The 24,725-nt window shown below is 36.7% G+C and overlaps 1 protein-coding gene across 2 annotated transcripts in view; it reads left to right on the top strand.

Moving 5' to 3' along the window:
* The window catches only part of ofd1.L (oral-facial-digital syndrome 1 L homeolog), a 45,985-nt gene that overhangs the window by 741 nt on the left and 20,519 nt on the right, over positions 1–24,725 (top strand). For both annotated transcript variants that reach the window (XM_018247029.2, XM_018247028.2), the window contains exons 2-16: positions 1,165–1,281; positions 2,458–2,658; positions 4,243–4,311; positions 4,413–4,443; positions 4,514–4,621; positions 4,975–5,111; positions 6,717–6,890; positions 9,684–9,790; positions 10,619–10,738; positions 12,878–12,951; positions 14,016–14,107; positions 15,440–15,629; positions 15,722–15,852; positions 23,103–23,214; positions 24,063–24,713. In XM_018247029.2, coding sequence (XP_018102518.1) covers positions 1,186–1,281; positions 2,458–2,658; positions 4,243–4,311; positions 4,413–4,443; positions 4,514–4,621; positions 4,975–5,111; positions 6,717–6,890; positions 9,684–9,790; positions 10,619–10,738; positions 12,878–12,951; positions 14,016–14,107; positions 15,440–15,629; positions 15,722–15,852; positions 23,103–23,214; positions 24,063–24,713 — 2,293 coding nt within the window. In that variant the 5' untranslated portion in view covers positions 1,165–1,185. The remainder of the gene's footprint in view (positions 1–1,164; positions 1,282–2,457; positions 2,659–4,242; positions 4,312–4,412; positions 4,444–4,513; positions 4,622–4,974; positions 5,112–6,716; positions 6,891–9,683; positions 9,791–10,618; positions 10,739–12,877; positions 12,952–14,015; positions 14,108–15,439; positions 15,630–15,721; positions 15,853–23,102; positions 23,215–24,062; positions 24,714–24,725) is intronic.

Here is a 24,725-nt window from a genome sequence, read left to right as displayed (position 1 = left end):
TTAACTAAGTCGGTTTTTTTCAATATAATTTCTCACAAACACTTTATAACATCTCTATGTTGGTGAAAATGTTGAAAACCTTTCTGGGAACATGTCCCTCATACTCTAATGCAATGATTGTCAAACTTTTATAGTTTAAGCAACCGATGAAGGTTTGACCTATGGAAAGCCCCTCTATTTCATGATATAGATAGCGCTTGATATAGCTAGATATCTTTATTGCATGATATATATTATGTATATACATGAAAATATATTGGTGTATCATCATTGTCATAATTCTAGTAATATCTAGGACTCTGACTACATATTTACCACAAATTTCATACTAACTAAACTTCAACCTGGGCTTTCAGATATATCTCTTAAATTTTCACACTAAATGGCCTATCTTATCTATCAATCACTCCCCTAAGCTTTTCCAGGGGTCCAGCCCACAGTGTTGAAACCGCTGCCCTTAAAGATCTTAGTTAAGCTCCCCATAGACGCAAAGATTTCTCTTGCCGAACGACCGATTTTAGCGAAGTCCGACCAATCCTTCGAAATTATCGTGCGGTTAGTGGGATTCGAACGATCAAACATCTTACGATTTTTCGGCCGACATCTGTCAGGAAATTGATCGGCCAGGTTAAAAAATCTTTGTCGGCCCCAGTGCAATCTATCTATGTTTGCAGGGACAAGCAGGCAGCTACCCTTTGTATTCCTGGCAAATTGGTCTTTTTTGTTGATGGACAATTCGTACGATCGTTCCGAGATAATCATGGTTTAACAATGATGATCGGATCTTTTAAAAATCTTAACATCTATGGCCAGCTTTATTTAATCCTATAATAGGCTATAGGACTGTTACACTCAAAAAAATCCAGTAGTTTCAATCAGTATTGAAAAAATATTAATATTAAGCAAATCCCCTGACCAGGAAGACCAATCCATATTTGTTGTAGATCAGCTGGAATCGCACATTACTGATCAGCTTTTTTTTTTTTTTTTTTTTAGGAAACATTATGCATAGTAAACATGCTGATGCCTTCACAAATTCATTATTCTGCATCATATACACAAATAGGGCCTTTTAGTTTCCAATTTACATACATCTGAACTGTATAATCTGATGTACTTTCATTGTAAATATTAGTTTTTTAATGCTAAATATTTATATTTCAGTGCCTCTAGTTGGTTGGCAAGATGTCTTCTGCCGACTTCAAATCACTGTCCCAAGAAGAACTGCGCAAAAGGCTTTACCAGACATTTAAAAATAAAGGTGTTTTGGATTCGCTCAAGGTATTTTACTCTATGTTCTTACAATAAGCGTTACAGTGCAGTTTGGCTTTATCAGTTACTTTATCCATGCTGTAGGAGTCATGCTGTGCTCACCAGAGACCAGGTCGCAAGAAACATCAGCCATGACAGTATTTTAAGTGCAACCCAGTGCCAAAAAACACACTTCTCCTGACTCAGTTCACAAAAACAGATTATTAACAAGTTTTTAATACATTCCTTAAATAGTATGAAATAACTTTCATTTCGAATATATATGCAGTTTCTTGCAAAATTATACATATCTCATTTTATCAAACATAAAAGGAAATACTTTATTCTTTTGTAACTGGGGGTCTGTTGGCTACTTATTTTTCTTTAAAAGGCAAAGGAGCCTTTAAAATTCAAGCTCAATCTATTTAATATGTTTTTGTGAGGTGGTGTACACTTATGGGGTTATTTACAGGTTAAAAAAACCTCTATTTTTCCCAGATTTATTATACCCCGAAGACGGAAATAGCTTGAATCTGAAAATACTCCTGCTAAAAACCTGTTGCGGTCATGTAGAAGTCAATGGTAGAGGTCTCTTGAACCATTTGCAGATGTTTGTTGCCTTAATGATGTTCAAGTTGAAAAATCGATCAATTCGAGTGATTCAAATTTTTTTTCTCCGAAAACACGAGTATTTGAGTTTTTCATCCAAACTATACTGATTCGAGTATTTTATATTCAAGTTTTTGCATAAATCGGAAACCATTAGAGTTGTGAGTTTATTCGAGTTATAAAAACCCTCACAGACTTCTAAAGGTTTGTCTAAAGACATACACATGGAGGGTGGGATATTCCACCTGTAAATGGCAGCAACTAATATATAATTTGTAATCGCTGCTCTTTGATAGACTTTAGTAAAAGCCTGCTCACTCTGGGGCTAAAGTTACAGCTGCTGAGAAGTCAACAGTAGAGTAAGTCAGTGATCTGACTTATTGATCTACTACTGGAAAATATGCACACATTTATTCTTAGAATTTACATTTTTGAAAAACGATAGAAAATAAAATGTTGAGTGCAACTGCAACCACACTTCTGAAGTGATAAGCATACATTGTGTTAATGTTTGGTTGGTGATGCACAAAGTAACTGTGAAATTATATGTTTTAGTAAATAGTTAATGCAATGTAATTTTTGTTTTTTTGCAACAAGACCCAGCTTCGTAACCAGCTAATCCATGAACTAAAACATCCTGCATTTAATGGAGAACCAGGTCATTATCTTGAAGCTTTGGAGTCGGATTCACTGCTGCACAGGGCTTCCAACAGCATGGTTGCTGATCATCTGAGAAAATGTGGCTATGAGTACTCTCTTTCGGTCTTTTACCCAGAATGTGGATTAGAAAAAGAAAAGGTGACAAAAGGTTATGGTTTCTTTAAGAACCAGTAAAAGAAATAACAATGTAATTTGTATGTGTAAGGACATTTCTCCACAAAGTACTCTAAAATGCTTGCAGTAATGAGTGAGATGTGGCAGTATATTTAAGAAAGTTTTATGGCAAAACAATTTCCCATAATGTAGGTTTAGTTCTGTAACAAAAACACTTCTTATTTTTTCTCCATATAATGCATGGATATATTCTATGTTGTACTAAATCTGGGTGCATACAGGTTGAACGGGCAGATCACTAACCAATTTACTATTGTGTAGCCAAATTGAGCTATGCAGGATCTTACTCAACCAGACACATAAGTCTGGTGGCTCATTATATATTAGGGCAATGGCCTATGGTAATCTTTGATTGCATTAGTCAACATTCCAGGCAGTTTGGAAGTTCTGGTTGGTTAGACCCCCTAAACAAGCAGGTAAATGCTGGCAGACTGTTTACAGCTTTATGCCCATGGCACACGAGTCATATTCTCTGCTAGCAGTGTAGCACCTGAATTTGGTGGTGTGGCCTGTCATATACTTGAATTGAATCTGTCTAACACCATTGTCGATAGGCAGATCCTATGGAAGTAAATGACAAGCTGTATTGTCACGTACAAGCACTTCAGCTCCAGCACAGAATGTGCTTAGTGTACCAAGGGCTGAAAGGGTAAGTTTCCCTGGCCCACGGAAAAAATAATTCAGAGCACCACCATGTTTTTACCTTTTTCCAGGCATCCCTTGGCAGGCTTACACTAAGGGGCAGATTTATTAAGGGTCGAATTGAATTTTCAAGTTTTTTTTATGGTCAAAAATGTCCAAACTCGAATTAGATTTTCGAGAGTTATCATACTGTGGCCCTTTAAGAATTCGAATTCGACTCCTAAAACCTGCCGAATTGTTGTTCATGTCGGGACCAGTGATCAATTTGGAGATTTTTGTAGCCTTCCTGACATTCGAGTTTTTTTCAGAGAAAAAACTCGAATCCAGTTTGATCAAATTCGATTTGAGTTTTCGGGTCTTTAAATTTGTCAGAATTGGACACATTTTATTTTATTAATACATTTTGACTAGTCTAAATTTATGGGAGTTTTAAAAAACTCAAATGAATTCGAAATTCGACCCTTGATAAATGCGCCTCCCCATAGATGCTAGGTATGGGAAAAGTAAGAAACATGGTGGCAATGCATTGCTTTTTCCTTTTGGATGGTACATTTTTCCAATAAAAGATCACCGTGCCGGTAAAAAAACGTATTGCCTGAACAAATTAATTGACGTCAATAAGAGTTACCTAAAATATTGCCACCCACTTGTGATTCTGGCATTCTGTCAGCATTGGTGATTTCATTTTGTCTATCCAAGAATTGGTTTAATGAAAGTTAAACTTGTAGTGTTTTAAACATAATAATAATTTAGTACCTACATTACAATAAGACAATCTAAAACTACAAATTAATAGTTATTATAGTTACTTTGCCTACATCATACACACCACATTGTTTATTTGCTTTATACAGCAATGCACTATATTGTCAGCCAGTGCATAATTTTTGTTTTTGATTTATTTAGATGTTCACTGTCCATGACTTCTTGCAGCTGCTGAAGATCAACCCAAAATCTCGACTTTACAAATCTCTGGTAACTTCGATCTTTTCATCACTAGTCAAATGATTTTTGTTGAATTATTTTTTGTTACTGGTTCAAAACTAAATAACCATGTTTGCTTATTCTCTACTCAGACTTCAAGTGCTCGTAATGAAAGTGCAAAAGGTATGAAAGTATAATATTTAGGGCAGTCATCCTGTTTCAACCAAAGCCCAATACAATATTGTTTTTGCAGGCTTTTTCTTTCAGCTCTTAATGGAGTTAACAGATTATCATCTTCATAGAGAAGGTCGAGATGCTGACACCCAGACTGTTACAACATCTCCATACAAAGATTCAATTGGTATGCTATTAATCTGTTTTACCCATTCCTCATTATAGCTAGGCCTAAACTTTTATTTATTTTTACACAAGAAGAACTTAGTTTCTATCTAGACCCTTCTTTGTGCTTTGGTGGGATTTTTGTGGTAAAACAGAAAAGACACTTTCTCAAATTGTTACCATGAAGCTAAAAATTCTCAAGAATTTCTTAAGTAGAATGTCCTTCCACTTTTGGCCATATAGTGTAGTTTTAGCTTGTATTTTATCTCTAGTTTTCCTTTAAACCGATCTTTTAGCCAAGGTCATTTTGATACTGAATTTTTTTATTATGTAAATAACAATCTTTACTAAATCACAATTAAACATTTTTTGTAGTGGAGAAATTAAAGTTTATTGATGAACAATTTGAAGAGATTTATCCAAAGCGGAAGAATTTTGAGTCCCTGGAAAGTAAACTCTCAGACTATCGCAGAGAGATGGAGGAACAACTAAGAACAGAAATGGCTCAGAAGGTAATTCAGTCCGTTTGCTCCCAGAATTGTTTCTTTGGAGTGAAAGAGAACGGTTACAAAAAACACTTCAAAAATGACTTCTTATTGTTTCTTATAAACAATAGTAAAATAATTAAAAATATAGTCTGCAAAGATCTCTGCTTTGTGCATTAGGGATGTACTAAATCCAGGATCCAGATTAGGAATTCAGTAAAGTTGCCCGAATGTTTGCTGCTTAGGCCAGTTGAATCTCATATTCAGGTTTTACTGTGAACTTAAAAGGGTTATCCACCTTCCAACACTTCAGTTGTTTTCAAATGGTTCACTAGAAATAGACTTTTTTCAATTGCTTTCTATTTTCTTTTAGTAACTGTTTTTCTAATATTGAAGTTTAAAGTTTCATATTTTACCTTTTGATTTTCTGAAGCAGCTTTGGATGGGGGTCACCAACTTTGTAAACTGTTCAAATGAATACAACAATTTATACATTTCTTATCTGTGGCCCTGCTGAGCACTTTCATTAAAGGCAGCTGATATAATTGATACAATAGTTGCTAATACTCCCACAGATGCTGCTAAAAAATGTATTCACTAATGTAGCAAATTGTAACAGTTCAGATTCTGCTCCTGGATTACTGAGCTGCCAGACTGAAACATCAGAGACAGGAACATTAAACTTGAAATTTCAATTTTGGAAAAATAGTAAAAAAAAATGGAAAGCATTCAGAAAAAAAGTCTTTATTTCTGGTGAACAATCTGAAAACAACTGATCTGAAAAAGCATTTGGAAGATGAACAATTCTTTTAAAAATGATACCTTTCAGGAGTTCTCAGTTTGGTTCAATTAATATCTCACACTTCGTAAAAGATTATACAAATAAATTATCCCTACATTTAAGTTTTTTTTCTATTGCAATGTTTTGAAGGGGTTCTTCACCTTCATATAACTAGCTGTTTTCTGATAGATCACCAGAAATAACTACGTTATCCAATTACTTTCTATTTTCTATGTGTCACAGTTTTTCTAATATTGAAGTGTAAAGTGTCTTTTTTTTCACCTTCTAAAGCAGCTCTGGGAGGGAGGTCACCGACCCTGTAAACTGTTCTAAATTGATACATTTAGTTGATACATTTCTTATCTTTGTCCCTGTTGAGCAGAATCCATGGGTTTCATTAAAGGCAGCTGTTAGAATTGATACAATTGTTGGTACTACTCCAGAGATGCTGTTGAGAAATGTATCAACTAAATGTTGCAAAATTCTGAACTGAAAACAACTTACCGTAACTGAAAAATGTGTTTGGAAGGTGAACAACCCTTTTAATCCACTTTTCTACATAGCTCTTAAATTCTTGCAGCCCTAGCTCTCCTGTGGGTGGTAGCGTCCATCCTGGCTCCAGGGAAGTCTCTCCCATAAATTGCTTACCTGTGCGAGTGATTCTTATCTTATGTTTATAAAGTGACAGGACTTCAGTATTAGACTTTGTACCTTCTGTTAAAGCAATAAAAACAATACAAATTTAGCCTCTGAAACTGCTTTTTTGTTGATGGGGTTAGATGGGATTTTAGAGTGCATAATCAAAATCAGAGCATGCACTTCTGATAAAACAGAATGATTTATTTTTCTAGCTACAGCACTTTAAGGATGTGGAAATTGCAAAAATTAAGCTGGATGAAACAGAAAAATCTCAGAGAGAGATGTCTGATTTCCGAAGGGAATTAGAGAAGACTTATCAAGCAAAATTAGAGGGTCTGGTGTCGCGGGAGAAGAATGCTATTGAGAGACTTCAAAGGCAGCAAGAGGTAAATGGAAGTGTTATTTTATCCAGTTACATTGACACCAAAACAGAGAAGCACATACCTGTTTGTGTGTTGCCACCTAGGTCTGCATTGTACCTGTCACTGATAACACACTAAAACCTATGCATTTTTCAGTAGTATATAAATTTTTTCAATAGCATTAAGTCTGAAGTAGTATCAAAGTACTAAACAAAACTGATTACTTTAGGGTTATTGATATTGCCTACATATAGGCAACTTCACAGCAGAACATTATCATCAGCATTGTAAGAGAAGATACATTTTCCTGGTACAATGCAATATTCACTGAATTTTCATTGTGTCTTGTGTACCCTCTTAATTCTTTGGAGTTTTGTTCATCATTGGCTGAGCTTTCAAACGAGCAACTTCCTTTTAATGTATATTACATGCCTTATGGAAACCGTAGTATTTCAGTAGTGACATAAAGTTTATTGGATTAACAGAAAATATGCAATATTCATCATAACAAAATTAGACAGGAGCATAAATGTGGGCACCCCAACAGAAATATTGCATCAATACTTAGTTGAGCCTAGTATTGCAAATATAACAGCCTCCAAATGCCTTCTATAGCTTTTCGTGAGTGTCTGGATGGCGGTATTTTTGACCATTTGTCCATACAAAATCTCTCCGGTTCAGTTAAATTTGATGCTGCCGAGCATGGACAGTCTGCTTCAAATCATCCCATAGATTTTCGATGATATTCAAGTTAGGGGACTGTGACTGCCATTCCAGAATATTGTACTTCTCCCACTGAATAAATGCCTTTGTAGATTTCGAAGTGTGTTTACGGTCATTGTCTTGTTGGAATATCCAACCCTTGCGTAACTTCAACTTTATGACTAATGCTTGAACATTATCCTGAAGAATTTGTTGATATTGGGTTGAATTCATCCGACCTTCGACTTTTACAAGGACCCCAGTCCCTGAACTAGCCACACAGCCCCACAGCATGATGGAACCTCCACCAAATTTGACAGTATCAGGTGTTTTTCTTGGAATGCAGTGTTCTTCTTCCGCAACGCAAAGCGAATTTTGTTATGACCAAATAACAATTTTGTCCAAAGCACTTTATTCCAAAATGACTCTGGCTTGTCTAAATGAGCTTTTACATAGAACAAGTGACTCTGTTTGTGGCGTGAGTGCAGAAAGGGCTTCTTTCTCATCACCCTGTCATACAGATGTTCTTTGTGCAAATTGCGCTGAATTGTAGAACAATGTATAGATACATCTGCAGCAAGATGTTCTTGCAGGTCTTTGGTTGATGATCTTTGGGTTGTCTGTAACCATTCTCACAATCCTCCACGTCTGCCGCTCCTGTATTTTTCTTGGCCTGCCAGACCTGGGTTTTACAGCAACTGTGCCTGTGGCCTTCCATTTCCTGATTACATTCCTTACAGTTGAAACGGACAGTTTAAACCTCTGAGATAGCTTTTTGTAGTCTTCCCCTAAACCATGATACTTTGTTTTCAGATCTGAGAGTTGCTTTGAGGATCCCATGCTGTCACTCTTCAGAGGAGAGTTAAGCATAAGCACAACTTGCAATTGGCCACCTAAAATACCTTTTCTCATGATTGGACACACCTGCCTATGAAGTTCAAGGCTTAACAAGCTAATCCAACCAATTTGGTGTTGCCAGCAATCAGTATTGAGCAGTTACATGCATTCAAATTAGTACCCACATTTTTGCACAGCCAGTTATTCACATTTGATTAATTTCATACAACTGAATACTGCTTCACTAAAAATCTTTGTTCAGAAAACACCCCAGTACTCCAATGTTCCTGGGAAATGAAAGACATACCACTATCTTTTTGTTGAAAGTGGAGTAAATTATTATGCAGACTGAGAGGGGTTCCCAAACTTTTTCGTATGACTGTATTTCCCCAGAAAAAAATATCATGGACAAAATGACAATGTGCCATTACCCAAAGCGGTCTCTACATTTTGCTTAGCAATACTCCATGGCACAATGTTAATCAGCTCCTTCTTTACTTTATTCTTCTTTAATGAAATAGAAAATGAAGCAGAGAGAAGAGAGAGCAGGACACTTATAGCTAGGTTATGATTCATTTTTTGTTGAATAAAACAAACAGCGACTGTGCTGGTGAATATATTGGTGCCATCTAAATTAAGCAAAGTGGCTCCCATTGACTTCACTAGGAAATACATGTAAGTGCTGATCCAAGAGATTTTTCCACCTGTAAATGTACTGGTAAGTGTTTTCATCATAAAAGATCTCGCACACTGCACTTCTGCACATTTCCTATTGTATTCAGTAGGAGCCGTGTGAAGTTGTTATGGTTTTGCTCTGCTCAAAGCAAATTAAAGCTCAAAATGCAGAGGTCTGCAATTAAAGTTAGACTGTTAGTGCTTTCAAATACGGCCTCTTTCACAATACCATGAATAATGCAATCAGGCAGCATGATATAAAATTTCACCTTTCATTGCCCACTCAAACCAAATGATAGCCTATTTATTGTGAACATTTGGACCAAAATGGTTATGTGTGTGATCCTATTTTCTGCTGTGCACTTCACACACTAGGGTGCAAAAGTCCTTAGGGCAATATTGGTTATGTACTCAAGGCAGGGCCTTTATGTTTCAGATGCAGAAAGATGCTCTAACTGGCCAGCTACATCTACTAATAAGGCCAAGTTTCTATGAAACTTGAAAATAGGAAAACCATTGGGTTGATGCAAATGTACATGAAAGTTTATTAACATCTTAGTTGGGATTGTAGTGCAGCAGTGAGTTATATCTTTACTCTTCCAGATCGAAGCCAAAGAAATATACACACAGCGGCAATCCTTGTTGAAAGACATTGACTCAGTTCGTGCTAGGGAATCAGATCTTCGCCAGCGCATGGAAGCATTGGAGCGGTAGGTACTTCTAATGATAATTGTTGACTGAATTGAATCAGATTTTCTATTTTTATGAAGCTAATGTCTGTCAGTCAGGATTTTGTTTATAAATATAGTGATTTTAAAGAGTTTCATGATTATATACAAGCTATATTACATGTTATGGATTGCCAGAATTACCTCTAATACTGTCTTCTGAATTCATAATGTTTAATTTATACTTTTATATATACAATAGAAAGCAAAATTCCCCTTTTAATATCCTCAGACATTAGAGTACACAGTTTACAACTGAAACAGATACACACTATTGTGCATGTCTTTTCTGGTGTCCCCCCTACCCTCATGTTGCCTTTTTATCAGGGAACATCAGTCAAGGAAAGATTGATATCACATGAAAACCAGCAAATAAGAGGAGAAAAATATCTGCAGCACTTTAATGTGTATTTATTCAACACCCAGATTGCTTAATGTTGTTTATCATTGGCCTCCTAAAAAGGGAGTCAACAGTTACATGGATATTTTTTTTATTTCCCTATATGTTTTGTTTTGGGAGTATTGGGTTGAAATTAAAGCTTCAGTGAATATTTTAAGGAACCTTAATCATCTCATAAATAGATGTTCATATGGTACCCCTGACTGGATAGCCACTCTACAGCTTCACTGGCCTCAATCTCTGACAGGCTATGTCCACATTACAACCATCATTTCTGTGATTGATGGATTAAATTAATATACTGTGACATGGTGGCACCCTAACATGGAAACTTTGTGATGGTCTGCATCAGGTAAAACACAAGCGTTTGATATACCAATACCATTTTACCTTTGTTTATTTTTATGCAGTACTCAGAAGCTGGAAGCAGAAAAGAACAGAAGTATAGATGAATTGCTCAGAAAGAGGGAGCTTGAAGTGAAGAACATAGAGGACACCTTTGACCAGAAGCTTAAAAATGAGCTATTAAGGTCTGGAATATTTGATAAATTTACCATAGTGTCTGCAATTTTGAAAACCTGAAGCAAAATAAACAGCTATATGGTCCTAAATACAGTAACTTACTGTTTAACCAGGGTCAATACTCATTTGTATTAAAAAAAAAAAAGTACCACTAGAGGTACTTTACCTCCAAATGCCTCGCTATCATCTGTCTATCCTAGGCATTCTGAAAACGAGAACCACAAGGGACTTTTTACTCCACAATACATGTGTCCGAAACGATCTAAAGATAGTGTAAGTAATTACACCTCGAAGTAAAATAAAAAGCGATTTTTATTCTCCACCATGAGATGTTGGTCAAATAGAGTTAAAAACATTTAAAAATAAGCAGCGCTGCATGTGAAACGGAAGGGATCCCTTCTATATGGACATTAACCCCATTGACTGATTGTGTTAATCAGATATGGGACAGTTTGCATGCTATTGTGTAAAACACAACTTCTGGATGGATTTATTGGGAAAGAAACTGCTGTGAACCGCCTAACGTGTTTCAGGATTGTATCCCTTAATCACAGGCTTATGAATTATTAACCCCTAATATTTGAGCCATTCTTTTCTATTGAATATCGGCCCATGGGCAGAGAACATTTAAACAATTACCTTGCAATCCTCTTCTCAAATCCTTGCATAATTTTGGGGAATGCATGCATGCTGTTTTGCCTCTGAGTTCGGAATTTTCCCTTTATTAGGATCAACAAGGATTTATCCAATTGAACATAATTAATCAGAGGAGACCACAATTGTGACTTTGTATCTATTACTTCCAAAATTCTTTCATTAGGTCCTTTCACACCAACGGACCTCTAATTGTTTTACACAATAGCATGCAAACTGTCCCATATCTGATTAACACAATCAGTCAATGGGGATAATGTCCATATAGAAGGGATCCCTTTCGTTTCACATGCAGCGCTGCTTATTTTTAAATGTTTTTAACTCTATTTGACCAACATGGCATGGTGGTGAATAAAAATTGCTTTTTATTTTACTTTGAGGTGTAATTACTTACATTATCTTTAGATCGTTTCGGACACATGTATTGTGGAGTTAAAAGTCCCTTGTGGTTCTCGTTTTCATATTGATTAATTTGCGGACACCCCAATACATGTAGCACGACATAATCATATTAAGCCTCATTAGATAATTTGCTGTTATTTATCCTAGGCATTCCATGCATCTGTTCCAGATGGGCACTTGCACAGTAGCATAAAATAATTTACTATACTATACATGTGTTCATTTCTGATTTTACTATGCTGCTATTTGAGGTCACTGGGAAAGCAGTAAAGACAGTTGTACGTCACTCATAGGTTAAATACCCCGGGGAGTTGGGCATAGTTTTTGAGAGTTTTTGCAATAAATTAACACTTGTAGTTGTTAAAGGAGAAGGAAAGCTACAGAGACATTTTATTGCCAATAGATTAGCTGTAATAGTGCAAGCTGGAATGTTATATTTATTATGTAGAATGCTTTACCATACCTGAATAAAAAGCTCTAGAAGTTCTCTGTTTGTTTAGGATAGGAGCTGCAGTATTATCTTGGTGTGACATCACTTCCTGCCTGAGTCTCTCCCTGCTCACTTATAGCTCTGGGCTCAGATTACAGCAGAGAAGGGAGGGGGAGGAGCAAACTGAGCATGCTCATGCCTGGGGCAAGGAGGTTTAAGATGAAGGCAGGAAGTCTGATACAGAAGTCCATGTGTACACAATAGAAGGAAAGAAATGTAGTGTTTCTTTTGACAGAGAACTCAGAGCAGCACTACCTTGAGGGTTTACTGGTATATTTAGGTGGACCTTTCTGATAAGGCTTACTTAGTTTTAACCTTTCCTTCTCCTTTAAGGGCAATGTACCCCCTTCTAACGTTTACCATTCAAAGTCACCTTGGAGTTCTTTGACTTTCTATGTGATCACAGAATTCAGTCAAATAGACTTAAAAATTACAGTAAGGGTACGTTATACTATATATAACACAAGTTTTACAAAAAATGTTCCCCCTATTTGTTTTTTGTGAACTTGTATCTTTTCTCACCTTACCTTACAGTAATAACACATCAGGAAAACTATGTACCTAACATACATTAATGATGTTTGTTTTTACACATGTATAGGCATCAAATTGAGTTAAATGAAGAATATATAAAAAGAACAAAGAAAGTAAGTGAAGATGAGAGAAGAAATAAAGGTTAGTAGAACCACAGACAGCATCTTCATCCTATTGGGCTACTGTGAAAGCTAACGTGCGCCATTCTAATTTCTAGTCTACAAATCCTATCTCCTTTATAATCTACAAACCTCTTTCTCACAGCCTTACATCATGTGAGAGCACATTCTCATGTAGGAAGCTGCTAAAAGATAGACATTTATTGGTTCCATGAAAAATAGGTTCCCTTTAAGCAGTCTCTAATTTTCTGAATCACAAATACTTTATGATGATTATAGGCATTTTACAATTACAAAAGCACTAAAGTTTAGTTTTTAAGTATTACTGACAGGGTGAACAAAACTGCTGCTAAAAACTAACATACACTGAAAAACGCTAAATCATGTATTTAAAGCAGAACTACAGCTTTACTAAAGAAGGAGTGCAGAAATAATAAATGTTTTGGGGTTCTGCCCCAGTCCGCGGCAACTACAACCCATTAGCAGTGAAAATCTGTCTCTTAGAAGATGCCCCCCAGTAGATCCCCATAGTTTTTTCTGCTGAGTCATTGCATCTGCTGTGTGCTGCTGTAAGTTATTTGAGCTTAGGAGGCGACTCACAATATACTGAATATATATATATGTCACTATTTATGGCTGTTTGGTAATTAATTCTGATTCTCATTACATGCTGAAACTATTGTTATTACCATCACAATTTAATAGTTAGCCCTGTAGCGTCAAACGACTATGACAGATGAACCTCATTTGCTGCTTGATGTTTTCCCATGACCCCTACGTTTAGCTTCTCAACAGATGCTAAGAGCACACGGAGCATGTGAGTGTCACTGACACTCTGAAGGTCTGAATCATTACTACTATAGAGATACTGAACCTTTAAAGTGGTGCAATAAGTTCAGTATATAAAATATGGCAGTTCTAGGCATTCATTTTTAGGGTTTGGTTCTCCATTAACCATGTAAATTACTGGAACAGTGAATGTACATTTATTTAAAAACAGTTAAGTAGAACTATTTGTTCATGAAAAACTGTAAAAAAAAAAAGTTGGACACTGTATCCAGTTCTTGTGGATTTTTTTTTTCCTAGAGGAAGCATCAAGATTACGTGAAGAGGCTATTGCACATAACATGAAAAAGCATGAGTCAGAGCAAGCAATGTCTCATATAAAGGAACTGGAGGTAAGCCTTTTACAAACTAAATATATGACAGTGAGCAGGTGTGCACATGAGACTAGGAAGCACTAAGGAAGCACATTTGTCTATGTATTTATGTGAGTTGGATGTGATTAAAGAGTGATGAAGAATATAAACCCCTTGAATGATGCACAGTGATGTTTTATTGTTTAATGAATCATTCACGAAGAATGGTGTGCTTTTGAATGTTTATATTTGTATATTCACAAAATCCATGAATATATTGTAAATTATATTCTTTAAACCCATGTATAGCGATGTCATCAGCTACAATTGGATTATGTCACATGACTCACATACTTGTGTATTATAAAAATAATGTACGACATGTTGAAATATGTGGCTATTTGAAGTCACCTCACAGCTCCATGACCTTTATAAAAAGGTCATGCCTTATGCCTTTATAAGGTCATGGAAATCATATATACATACAGTATATACACATACTATATACACATATATCATAGTATTGGAGGGCTTGGGTGCCAAGTGGTAGTTCAGAAAGCACATCCACAGCAATAACTATTCACTCACAGGAAGTTTTGTCACATATTCAGACCTTTATCAATATAAAGCTGGCCATAGATGCAAAGATCCGATCGTACGAATCATCGTACGATCGGACTTTCCCATCTCCTGACCCGCCACTCACCATTCAGATCAAAGTCTTACCAGTCAGATTAGTTAAAGAACAGATCAGCAATGTTCTGCCCCTGACAGCAATCGTACGATATCTATCTCCAACCAAAGCTAGTGACAGTCTCCCACTGAAAATCATACGATCGGCAATACACGCAGAGATATTATCGGCAGCCGACAAATTTTCTAACCTGTCCGATCGACCAAACGACCGATCTCCGCCGGACGAAAAATGTCGGAACTCTCCACACACGTTCCGAAAATCGTACGAATCGAGGATCAGGTCTTTGCGTCTATGGCCAGCTTAAGGGTCTGAATATATGACCGAAACATTGATTTTGCACAATAAAAAGGATTTTTATATATATTTATATATAACTGTTTGTACGGACACTCACCTTTCTAAGTTGTCCAGGTGCAAATAAATAATAATTACTTCATTGCTTACAGAGTAGGAGGACATACATACATACAAAGAAAAGTGGTACTGCTGAAATTGCAGGTACAAAGGATTTAGCTCGTTGCTGCAGGCCTACATACAAAAAATATCCATCCTGCACTATATGTATATTTTATTGTTAAATAGCAAAAAAGATACAGGCTTTTTCTTTTTATATCCTATAGAAATTATTTTTTTGTATTTGTTTGCTATATATTTCTGATGTTTTTTTATTTCAGATAGAGGTGGATTCTTTGAAAGCACAAATGTCTCTTGTAACAAGGCAGAATCACCACTTAACTGACAAGCTGAAAGAAACCATAGATTATCCTTTGGTCCACGAGGAAAAGCTGAAGCTACAAGGAGAAGTAAAGCTACTTAAGCAACAACTGGATGAAATTCACAAGGAAAATCAGCTCCTTCGAGAAAGTGAGTCAGTGTTGCCGTGAGCTATAACATGCTCTTTCCCTGACGCTGATTTGTATTCGAAGATATTTTCATATATTGTTACCTCATTACAGAAAATATACATCCAAGTGCTGAGTATGTAGTTCTTCAAGTAGAGCTGAAGAGAATGGAAAGTGCAAGAAAGCTGGAACAAGAGGAATTTAAAACAAAAAAAGAAATCTTGGAAAAACAACTGCACAATGAAGTAAGTAAGCTCTGTGCCATATGTAATACTTCATTAAATTGTATAAATCATTTTGGATCTTGCTGATCTACTGTGTTCCTTGCCTTATATACCCATTTTAAAATATCCAACCTAAAACACCCATACATTTCAGTGCACTAATTCCAAGAATCGTTAAAGTATTCACAAAGAAACCTTCGCACCACCTTGCCACTCATAGTGCCTAATAAAGCCTTCCCATTGCACTTGTATTATACAACTGAATGCGTGTGAAGTCAGTAAACCACAGGCATTTTGCATGACTTAATTTTGCTAAAAGTTAAATAATGTTACCCATTATACTATGAGCTTATGTACCGTGTGGTATTCTGATCAGAAAAATCCATTTCAAGAATCACTTGATACCCTCTGTACTTGAAACTTTGTACCACGTTTAGTCAAGAAAACAGCAAAATATATAAAAGTTTGACAATAATGCATGTGCTAAAGAACACTGGGATAATTTATTTACAGAGGGCTTATTTTACTAATTTCTGACACAAACCAGTTTTATTTTCAGCATGCTTGAGTTTAATGTGGCAACAATGTCAATGGGTAGAACAGAAAGGAGTTTTTGGGTTTTTTCCTCACCAGATATGCCTTTACCTTATGAATACAGTGGAGCAACCAGCTGCTACAAGCAAAGAAAATTGTGTATACTGCCCACTTTAGGGCAGGCTGTAGTTACAGGGCCACATGGCAAGACGATCACAGCTTGTAATTTTCATATACTTCATCACAAAAAAAATTAAAGGTCACTCTCCACCATTAATAAATGAGCCCCCACTAAGGGAACATTTTAAATTTGCTACAATGAACCCAATTAGTATCTCTGACTCCACAGCACAACAATTAACAAAAATACTAAAACAGACTTCTACAAAATAAGCAATTTTGCTCACTTTATACTTTATTACTCTCAACGCTCAATTTTATTTTATTTATATTGCTACAGGATGGACCAGTGAGTGCTGATCAAGAAAGATAAATTAATGTTTTGATGGCTTAAATCACCTGAACCCCTCCCTTCCTTAGAGTCCAACACAAGCCACCATACAAGTTAAATTTAAATAATAACACGGTAACTGAATGCAGCACTATTAAGCAATTACTCCTTGTTGTATAGTTATTGCCCTTATCCTATACACCCTAACAGCAACTGAGCAGTTTGCCATATTTTACAACTGTAAATTCATCAAACAATCATGTGTGACTGTAAAATAGAAACTCACAGTAAATGGCTTAATTGAGTCTATAAGAAGATCACAGATTATAAACTTGAAGAGGAACTGCTAATATTTTTTTTTTTGTTGTCAGGACGTATTTTTAAGAAGTAAAAGTTTCCTATTATACAGCTAATAAATATACATATGTAATAAAAAGATTTAAATTGTTTAGTTGCATAAGACCAATGTAGACCAATGTTTGAGAACTGATGGAAGATGCATTCTTATGTAACACCTTCAAGAAATAAGCTTCAATCTTAAAACATAGCCTTTATTCGCTCCTTAAAAGAGTATGAAAAAAAAACGCACAGTTCATTGAATAAGCAACTTATCTGTATGAGTCCATATCATAACGCAGCATTGTGGCACTCACGCGACGTTTCGGGAATACTCCTTTCCCTTTCTCAAACGTTTCACACGTGCACTGGCGTTTCAAGACTCCATGTTGCAACTCGCTCCCTCGTATGGCGGAAGTGGCGTATCAGATCAGCGCGATGATGCGCTTCAAAAATAGGAAGCGGACCAGCGCGTAAGCGGACACTCCACTCCGCCCATTGGTTACTACGTAGTCCCCATAGTTACCACATCAATTTACATATACATAAGTTTAGCCAAAAAGCCTTATTCTCATAACAGACAATGAACTTGTTTATAATTAACAGTGCAAATAACATGGTAACACCATATAATACAAGCATCTTTACAGAAATAAATGAAGATCAAAGTCTTTATTCAATCCACCCGGGGATAAAGTCCCTAATCTATCAATCCATTTCACCTCTGCCCTCTTTAAATCCAAAATACGATTACCTCCTCTATTTGGTGGGGGAATATGTTGTATAACTTTAAATCTCAAATCATTTTATGTATGGCCTAACTCAAGGCAGTGTCTGGAAACTGGTAATGTTCTATTCCCCGTATTTATAGTTGATCTATGTTGTGAAAACCTATCCTTCACTTTTTGGATGGTTTCACCCACATAGATCAAGTTACAAGGACAGATCAACATATAGACAACATAATTTGTTTCACAAGTATTGTAACCTCTGATTTTAAATTTTTGTTTCGTATGTGGATTTTCAAAGTCTGTACCCACCTGTACAAAACGACATTGGGCACAGCCTTTGCATTTATACATGCCCTCCCTTTTGGGTCCCCAAAATGCAACTTTTTGGGGGGATACACTAACTTCTGCCCGTACTAACTTCCCTCCAATCGTCGTACCTTTACGAAACTACATCATTGGGCCTTGTTGAAAAGTAGAAATGGATGGATATGCTTCACGTAATAAATGCCAATGTTTATCTAGCGTTGTTTTAATACCTGAGCTGGCTGAACTATATTGTGTAACAAATGCTAATCTTTCCTCCTTAGTTGGACCTCTTCTAAGTCTTCCTTCCTTTTCTCTATCCCTCACCTTTTGTTTGTTTTTCTGAATGACATCACTCGGGTATCCCCTATTTCGTAGTTTCATGCTCATAGTCTCAAAATCCTGTTCACGAGCCAAACTGTCACTGGTGATCCTGCTAACCCTTGTAAATTGACTAGTAGGAATAGATTTTTTAACTGCAGGTGGGTGAAAGCTGTCATATGCAAGCAACTGATTTCGATCAGTAGGTTTCGTATAAATACGAGTATCAAAACCCGTCTGAGTACGTGTCACTAGGACGTCTAAAAAAGAAACAGTTTGAAAACTAGCAGTCATAGTAAATTTGATATCAGGATGAGCTACATTAATTGCATCACGGAAGGCGGACAAGGACTCCAGGTCACCCCGCCATACGAGAAACACGTCATCGATGAATCTCCACCAGGCCACACAGTGCCTGATGAAGAATCCATCCTGATAGACATGCTCTCTCTCAAACCAACCCATGAAGGAGTTGGCATATGCCGGGGCGACCTTGGAGCCCATGGCCGTCCCCCGTGTCTGCAAGTAAAATTTATCCAAAAAACGAAAATAATTTCTATGTAGTATGAAGCTTAACATCTCCATAAAGAAATCAATCTCTTTATCATTATATAAACCACTTTGTCTCAAAACAATACAGGCAGCCTTCAAACCATCAGAATGTGGAATCGAGGTGTACAAACTGGACACGTCAAATGTGGCCAGTAACACAGTATCCTCAATAGGTGAAAGTTTAGACAGTTTCTCTAAGAAATGATTTGTATCTTTAATATAGGATCGAGTAGTTTGTATTAAGGGGCCCAAAATTTTGTCCAATGTCTCCGCAACATTGCTGGTTAGGGAACCCACTCCTGCCACTATGGGTCTCCCCGGGGGATTAATGGGGTCCTTATGTAATTTTGGAAGAACATAGATTAATGGAATAATTGGAAATTCAATTGTCATATATACCTTTGAAGACTCAGTAATTACACCATTCTGAAATGCATTTAGTAATAAACCATCAAGTTCTTTTTTAAATGTATTAGTGGGATCATCTTTTAATTCAACATACAGCAGCTTTTTGATACATCGGTGTATGTTGAATTAAAAGATGATCGAAACTGATCGAAATCAGTTGCTTGCATATGACAGCTTTCACCCACCTGCAGTTAAAAAATCTATTCCTACTAGTCAATTTACAAGGGTTAGCAGGATCACCAGTGACAGTTTGGCTCGTGAACAGGATTTTGAGACTATGAGCATGAAACTACGAAATAGGGGATACCCGAGTGATGTCATTCAGAAAAACAAACAAAAGGTGAGGGATAGAGAAAAGGAAGGAAGACTTAGAAGAGGTCCAACTAAGGAGGAAAGATTAGCATTTGTTACACAATATAGTTCAGCCAGCTCAGGTATTAAAACAACGCTAGATAAACATTGGCATTTATTACGTGAAGTATATCCATCCATTTCTACTTTTCAACAAGGCCCAATGATGTAGTTTCGTAAAGGTACGACGATTGGAGGGAAGTTAGTACGGGCAGAAGTTAGTGTATCCCCCAAAAAAGTTGCATTTTGGGGACCCAAAAGGGAGGGCATGTATAAATGCAAAGGCTGTGCCCAATGTCGTTTTGTACAGGTCGGTACAGACTTTGAAAATCCACATACGAAACAAAAATTTAAAATCAGAGGTTACAATACTTGTGAAACAAATTATGTTGTCTATATGTTGATCTGTCCTTGTAACTTGATCTATGTGGGTGAAACCATCCAAAAAGTGAAGGATAGGTTTTCACAACATAGATCAACTATAAATACGGGGAATAGAACATTACCAGTTTCCAGACACTGCCTTGAGTTAGGCCATACATCAAATGATTTGAGATTTAAAGTTATACAACATATTCCCCCACCAAATAGAGGAGGTAATCGTATTTTGGATTTAAAGAGGGCAGAGGTGAAATGGATTGATAGATTAGGGACTTTATCCCCGGGTGGATTGAATAAAGACTTTGATCTTCATTTATTTCTGTAAAGATGCTTGTATTATATGGTGTTACCATGTTATTTGCACTGTTAATTATAAACAAGTTCATTGTCTGTTATGAGAATAAGGCTTTTTGGCTAAACTTATGTATATGTAAATTGATGTGGTAACTATGGGGACTACGTAGTAACCAATGGGCGGAGTGGAGTGTCAGCTTCCGCGCTGGTCCGCTTCCTATTTTTGAAGCGCATCATCGCGCTGATCTGATACGCCACTTCCGCCATACGAGGGAGCGAGTTGCAACATGGAGTCTTGAAACGCCAGTGCACGTGTGAAACGCTTGAGAAAGGGAAAGGAGTATTCCCGAAACGTCGCGTGAGTGCCACAATGCTGCGTTATGATATGGACTCATACAGATAAGTTGCTTATTCAATGAACTGTGCGTTTTTTTCATACTCTTTTAAGGAGCGAATAAAGGCTATGTTTTAAAGACTGAAGCTTATTTCTTGAAGGTGTGCAACGCAGTTGGATTTATATATATATATATATATATATATATATATATATATATATATATATATATATATATATATATATATATATATATATATATATATATATATATTCCAAGTCCAAAGGTGCACACCGTTTACTCCGTAACAGCCTGGGTGCCAGCAAACAGGTAATAGATATTCGCAAGGACAGCGACACTCACAGGATTTTCTTTGCAGATAAAAGTATGTTTATTCCACTCAACGTTTCGATCCCTCACAGGGATCTTCGTCAGGAGATTACAAACCAACAACCAGAATCCCACTACCAACCCAGAATTTAAACCCACTGGCCGTTTTTTGGCGCCCTAATCTGTTGCTAAGCAACCACCAAACAATGTGATAGGATTTCGGGGTCAAAGTTAAAAAGTATAGGGAGAGGCAGGGAAGTGCAGGGCATCAGAGGTGCTACTTAGTATAGCAGTGCGAGCTAGAAACAGCGAGAGTAGATTAAGTGAAAGATCAGAGGAAAGGGAGTAGCGAAAGAAGAAGTTGCCTCCGTGTCAGAGTAATACTATTATCCTAGAACCAAGCCGCAAACCAATCAAAATCGCTGCGGTGTCGCCGCAGTCCAATCAGTAGACAGTATAGTGGTGGGCGTGCGCCCAAGCGCTATCGAGCATACGTACGCCGATCCGTAAGCAGAGGAAGGTTGCCATAGCGACCGCTGCAGAGTCAGTACTGTCCAATCGGCAAACAGTGTGGCGGTGGGTGTGTCCCAAGCCGCTCTCTCTAGCCGCCAATTTGTTAGCAGAAGGGGGTTGCCGGGGCAACCGGACAACGCTGTCAGAAGCTCACTCAACAAATTATATCGAGAGTGTGTGCGGCACAGAGCAAAAAAACGGGATAAGAACTCTGAGCATAGTAGCACTGCTATACTAAGTAGCACCTCTGATGCCCTGCACTTCCCTGCCTCTCCCTATACTTTTTAACTTTGACCCCGAAATCCTGTCACATTGTTTGGTGGTTGCTTAGCAACAGATTAGGGCGCCAAAAAACGGCCAGTGGGTTTAAATTCTGGGTTGGTAGTGGGATTCTGGTTGTTGGTTTGTAATCTCCTGATGAAGATCCCTGTGAGGGATCGAAACGTTGAGTGGAATAAACATACTTTTATCTGCAAAGAAAATCCTGTGAGTGTCGCTGTCCTTGCGAATATATATATATAACAAAATCGTGGATGATACCCGCACTCCTTCACATGTAGTTTTTGCCGGGTGCTTGGTCAAGTTTAAGTATATAAAATTGTAGAAAGGACCAGCACTCCGGTCTTGATAAAGACCCCAAAGAGGGTCGAAACGTTGGAGACACTGTGAGTTTTGAATAAACCATTGTACTTTTTTTGGAAAACGGAGTGCTGGTCCTTTCTACAATTTTATATATATATATATATATATATATATATATATATATATATATATATATATATATATATATATATATATATATATATATATATATATATATATAGGATACCAGAGTAACACAAAATAAATATATGTTTTACTACTCTTTAACATCACCTTCACATGGTTTCTTTCTTTTCATATATTTTATTTTCTTATCTTTTTTTTTATTACATAGTTTATCAAGAAGAGGTAAAAGAAATAAATCTATATAGTTACAAAAGTGTTCACAAACCAGAGTACAGATAATGAAATTCTTGTATAAGCACATGATAAGTAAGTAAATACGATAAGTAAATAAGGATTGGCTCTACAGAAACAATGATGTGAGATAATACTATTTTTTTATTACTAAATGCCTAAAATTCGGTGCAAATGGTTTTTTTTGGGTTTTTCTACAACTTTTTTTGTGTGTGTAATCTTATTTTTGATATTGCTGGAATGAACCCTCATTCTACTTCCCTCCATTCTTGTGTCATATAATGCCCTTACCCAAAAGAAATAAAAATATTATTGACAAGCAAAAGACAGAAATTCACATAAAATGAAATTAATATATAAATGATACGTGTATTGCTCTCCTGTGTGCACGGTCAATTCTGTGAGGGCTGATATACTACCAAGTTACAAAACATCCTCAAATGCTGATTTTGGCGCTGTTCTCCTCCATAGATTGAGCGGTGTGCTGAAATGAAGGCCCGACTTTTAAACAGCGAGGATTCAGCAAAAAAATGTAACTCGCGGGTTGATCGCCTTGAATTGCAGCTTCGACAAGCACAGCTCGGTTGGTATTTTATTCTGTTTTGAATGCAATACATGGACACACATTTTTAGAGCAGAAATATATACAGTTGGGAAATGCTTATGCTTAGTCTTTACATGCAACATTTCCTGGAGAAAAGCAAATAATAAAATGCATTGTGAAGAAGCTGGCAAGAACATTTAGCACTCAACTGGATTAAATGAATTTATTACTACGTTGTACAGCAATCAACCTCCAAACACAACTTTATGACTCCCTTGAGATAAACTGACGGCAAAAAGGACTTCTCATATTCCATTAGTGATGCAGACTAGGAAATTAAAGTGAAGTCCCAGAACAGCCGAAGGAGCAAAGCATACCAAAAATCAGTCCTCTCACAGGAGCGTTTTGCATTTTAGCATATTTATAAGTGTCCTTTAACATATGCATTTTACATTAAATTTAAAGGTAGCTGCAATTAAAAGCCATATTTTTCAGTCCATTTCTGCTCTGCAGTTTCTGTTTCTTTAAATAACTTTTTTAAAAGGTCTGATGAGCAACTTTGTTCCAAAAGTCAAAATCGCCAGGGTAGAAAACAAAATGAGATACTCGGATACATATTTACAAATACATAATCAGTGAAAACTTGTAATTATTTTATAATTTATATTGTAAAGTAGCTAATAATTACAATTTCTTTCATTAGAAAAAAAATTTGTGTAGAGGGCCACTTGTGTGGCTTGGGTCTGGTAACTCGTATGTACGCTGTTTTTTTACTAAAGCTATTTGCTACATAAAAGCAAGTTTAATCAGTTTTAGCTCTTCTTACAGTACTTTCATTTTTATCTACTTTGTTCCTTTCTGTGTGATTCTTGCTTGCACAACTCTAGAAAATGAAGTTTATCGCAACCCAAAGCCATCCCTGGTTGATCGCTCTGTGCTGGACTTTACCGCAGACAAGATTGTGCCTCCTGATATTTATGTTGATGAAGCTGTTCTGAAAAGCCATTGTTCATATGATACCTTTGCTGGAGCAGGTGGCAGATCAAGTCCAATGTATTGCCATGCTACAAGGACTCGCAGCAGCTCCCCAGATTCTGATTTTGAGTTTGTAGCAAATACCAAGGCCCGAATCAAAGAACTTGAGAAAGAGGCAGAATTCTTAGAGGAAGCCTACCGTAAATATCAAAACAGAATCAGCCAGGCAGGATCTATTGAGACCAGACCTTTGTCTACTGTTATGATGAGTTATCCAGACACTGTTGAGAGCAGCCCTTTGAGTACTGTTCCAAAAACAAGAAGACCTGTTAAAATTTTGTCAGATGTTCCTCGGCAGAAGGTTGCCTTTTTAGAAGACGATCTCACACCAGAACAGCATAGCCTTTTAAGTAGATTAAAATCGAGTCACAAAGAAGAAAATCCGTCTGAGACTGATATCACACCTCCAAGAACAAAGATCTCATCTGCAAGGAGACTATCCTCAACTCCAATACCTAAACGTGACCAAAACTCAAGTGAAAAGCAAAAAATTTTGACAGAAGGTGAGACTGTCA

Source organism: Xenopus laevis, chromosome 2L (assembly GCF_017654675.1).
Source record: "Xenopus laevis strain J_2021 chromosome 2L, Xenopus_laevis_v10.1, whole genome shotgun sequence".
NCBI lineage: Eukaryota > Metazoa > Chordata > Amphibia > Anura > Pipidae > Xenopus > Xenopus laevis.
This window is presented reverse-complemented; position numbering and strand designations above follow the sequence as displayed.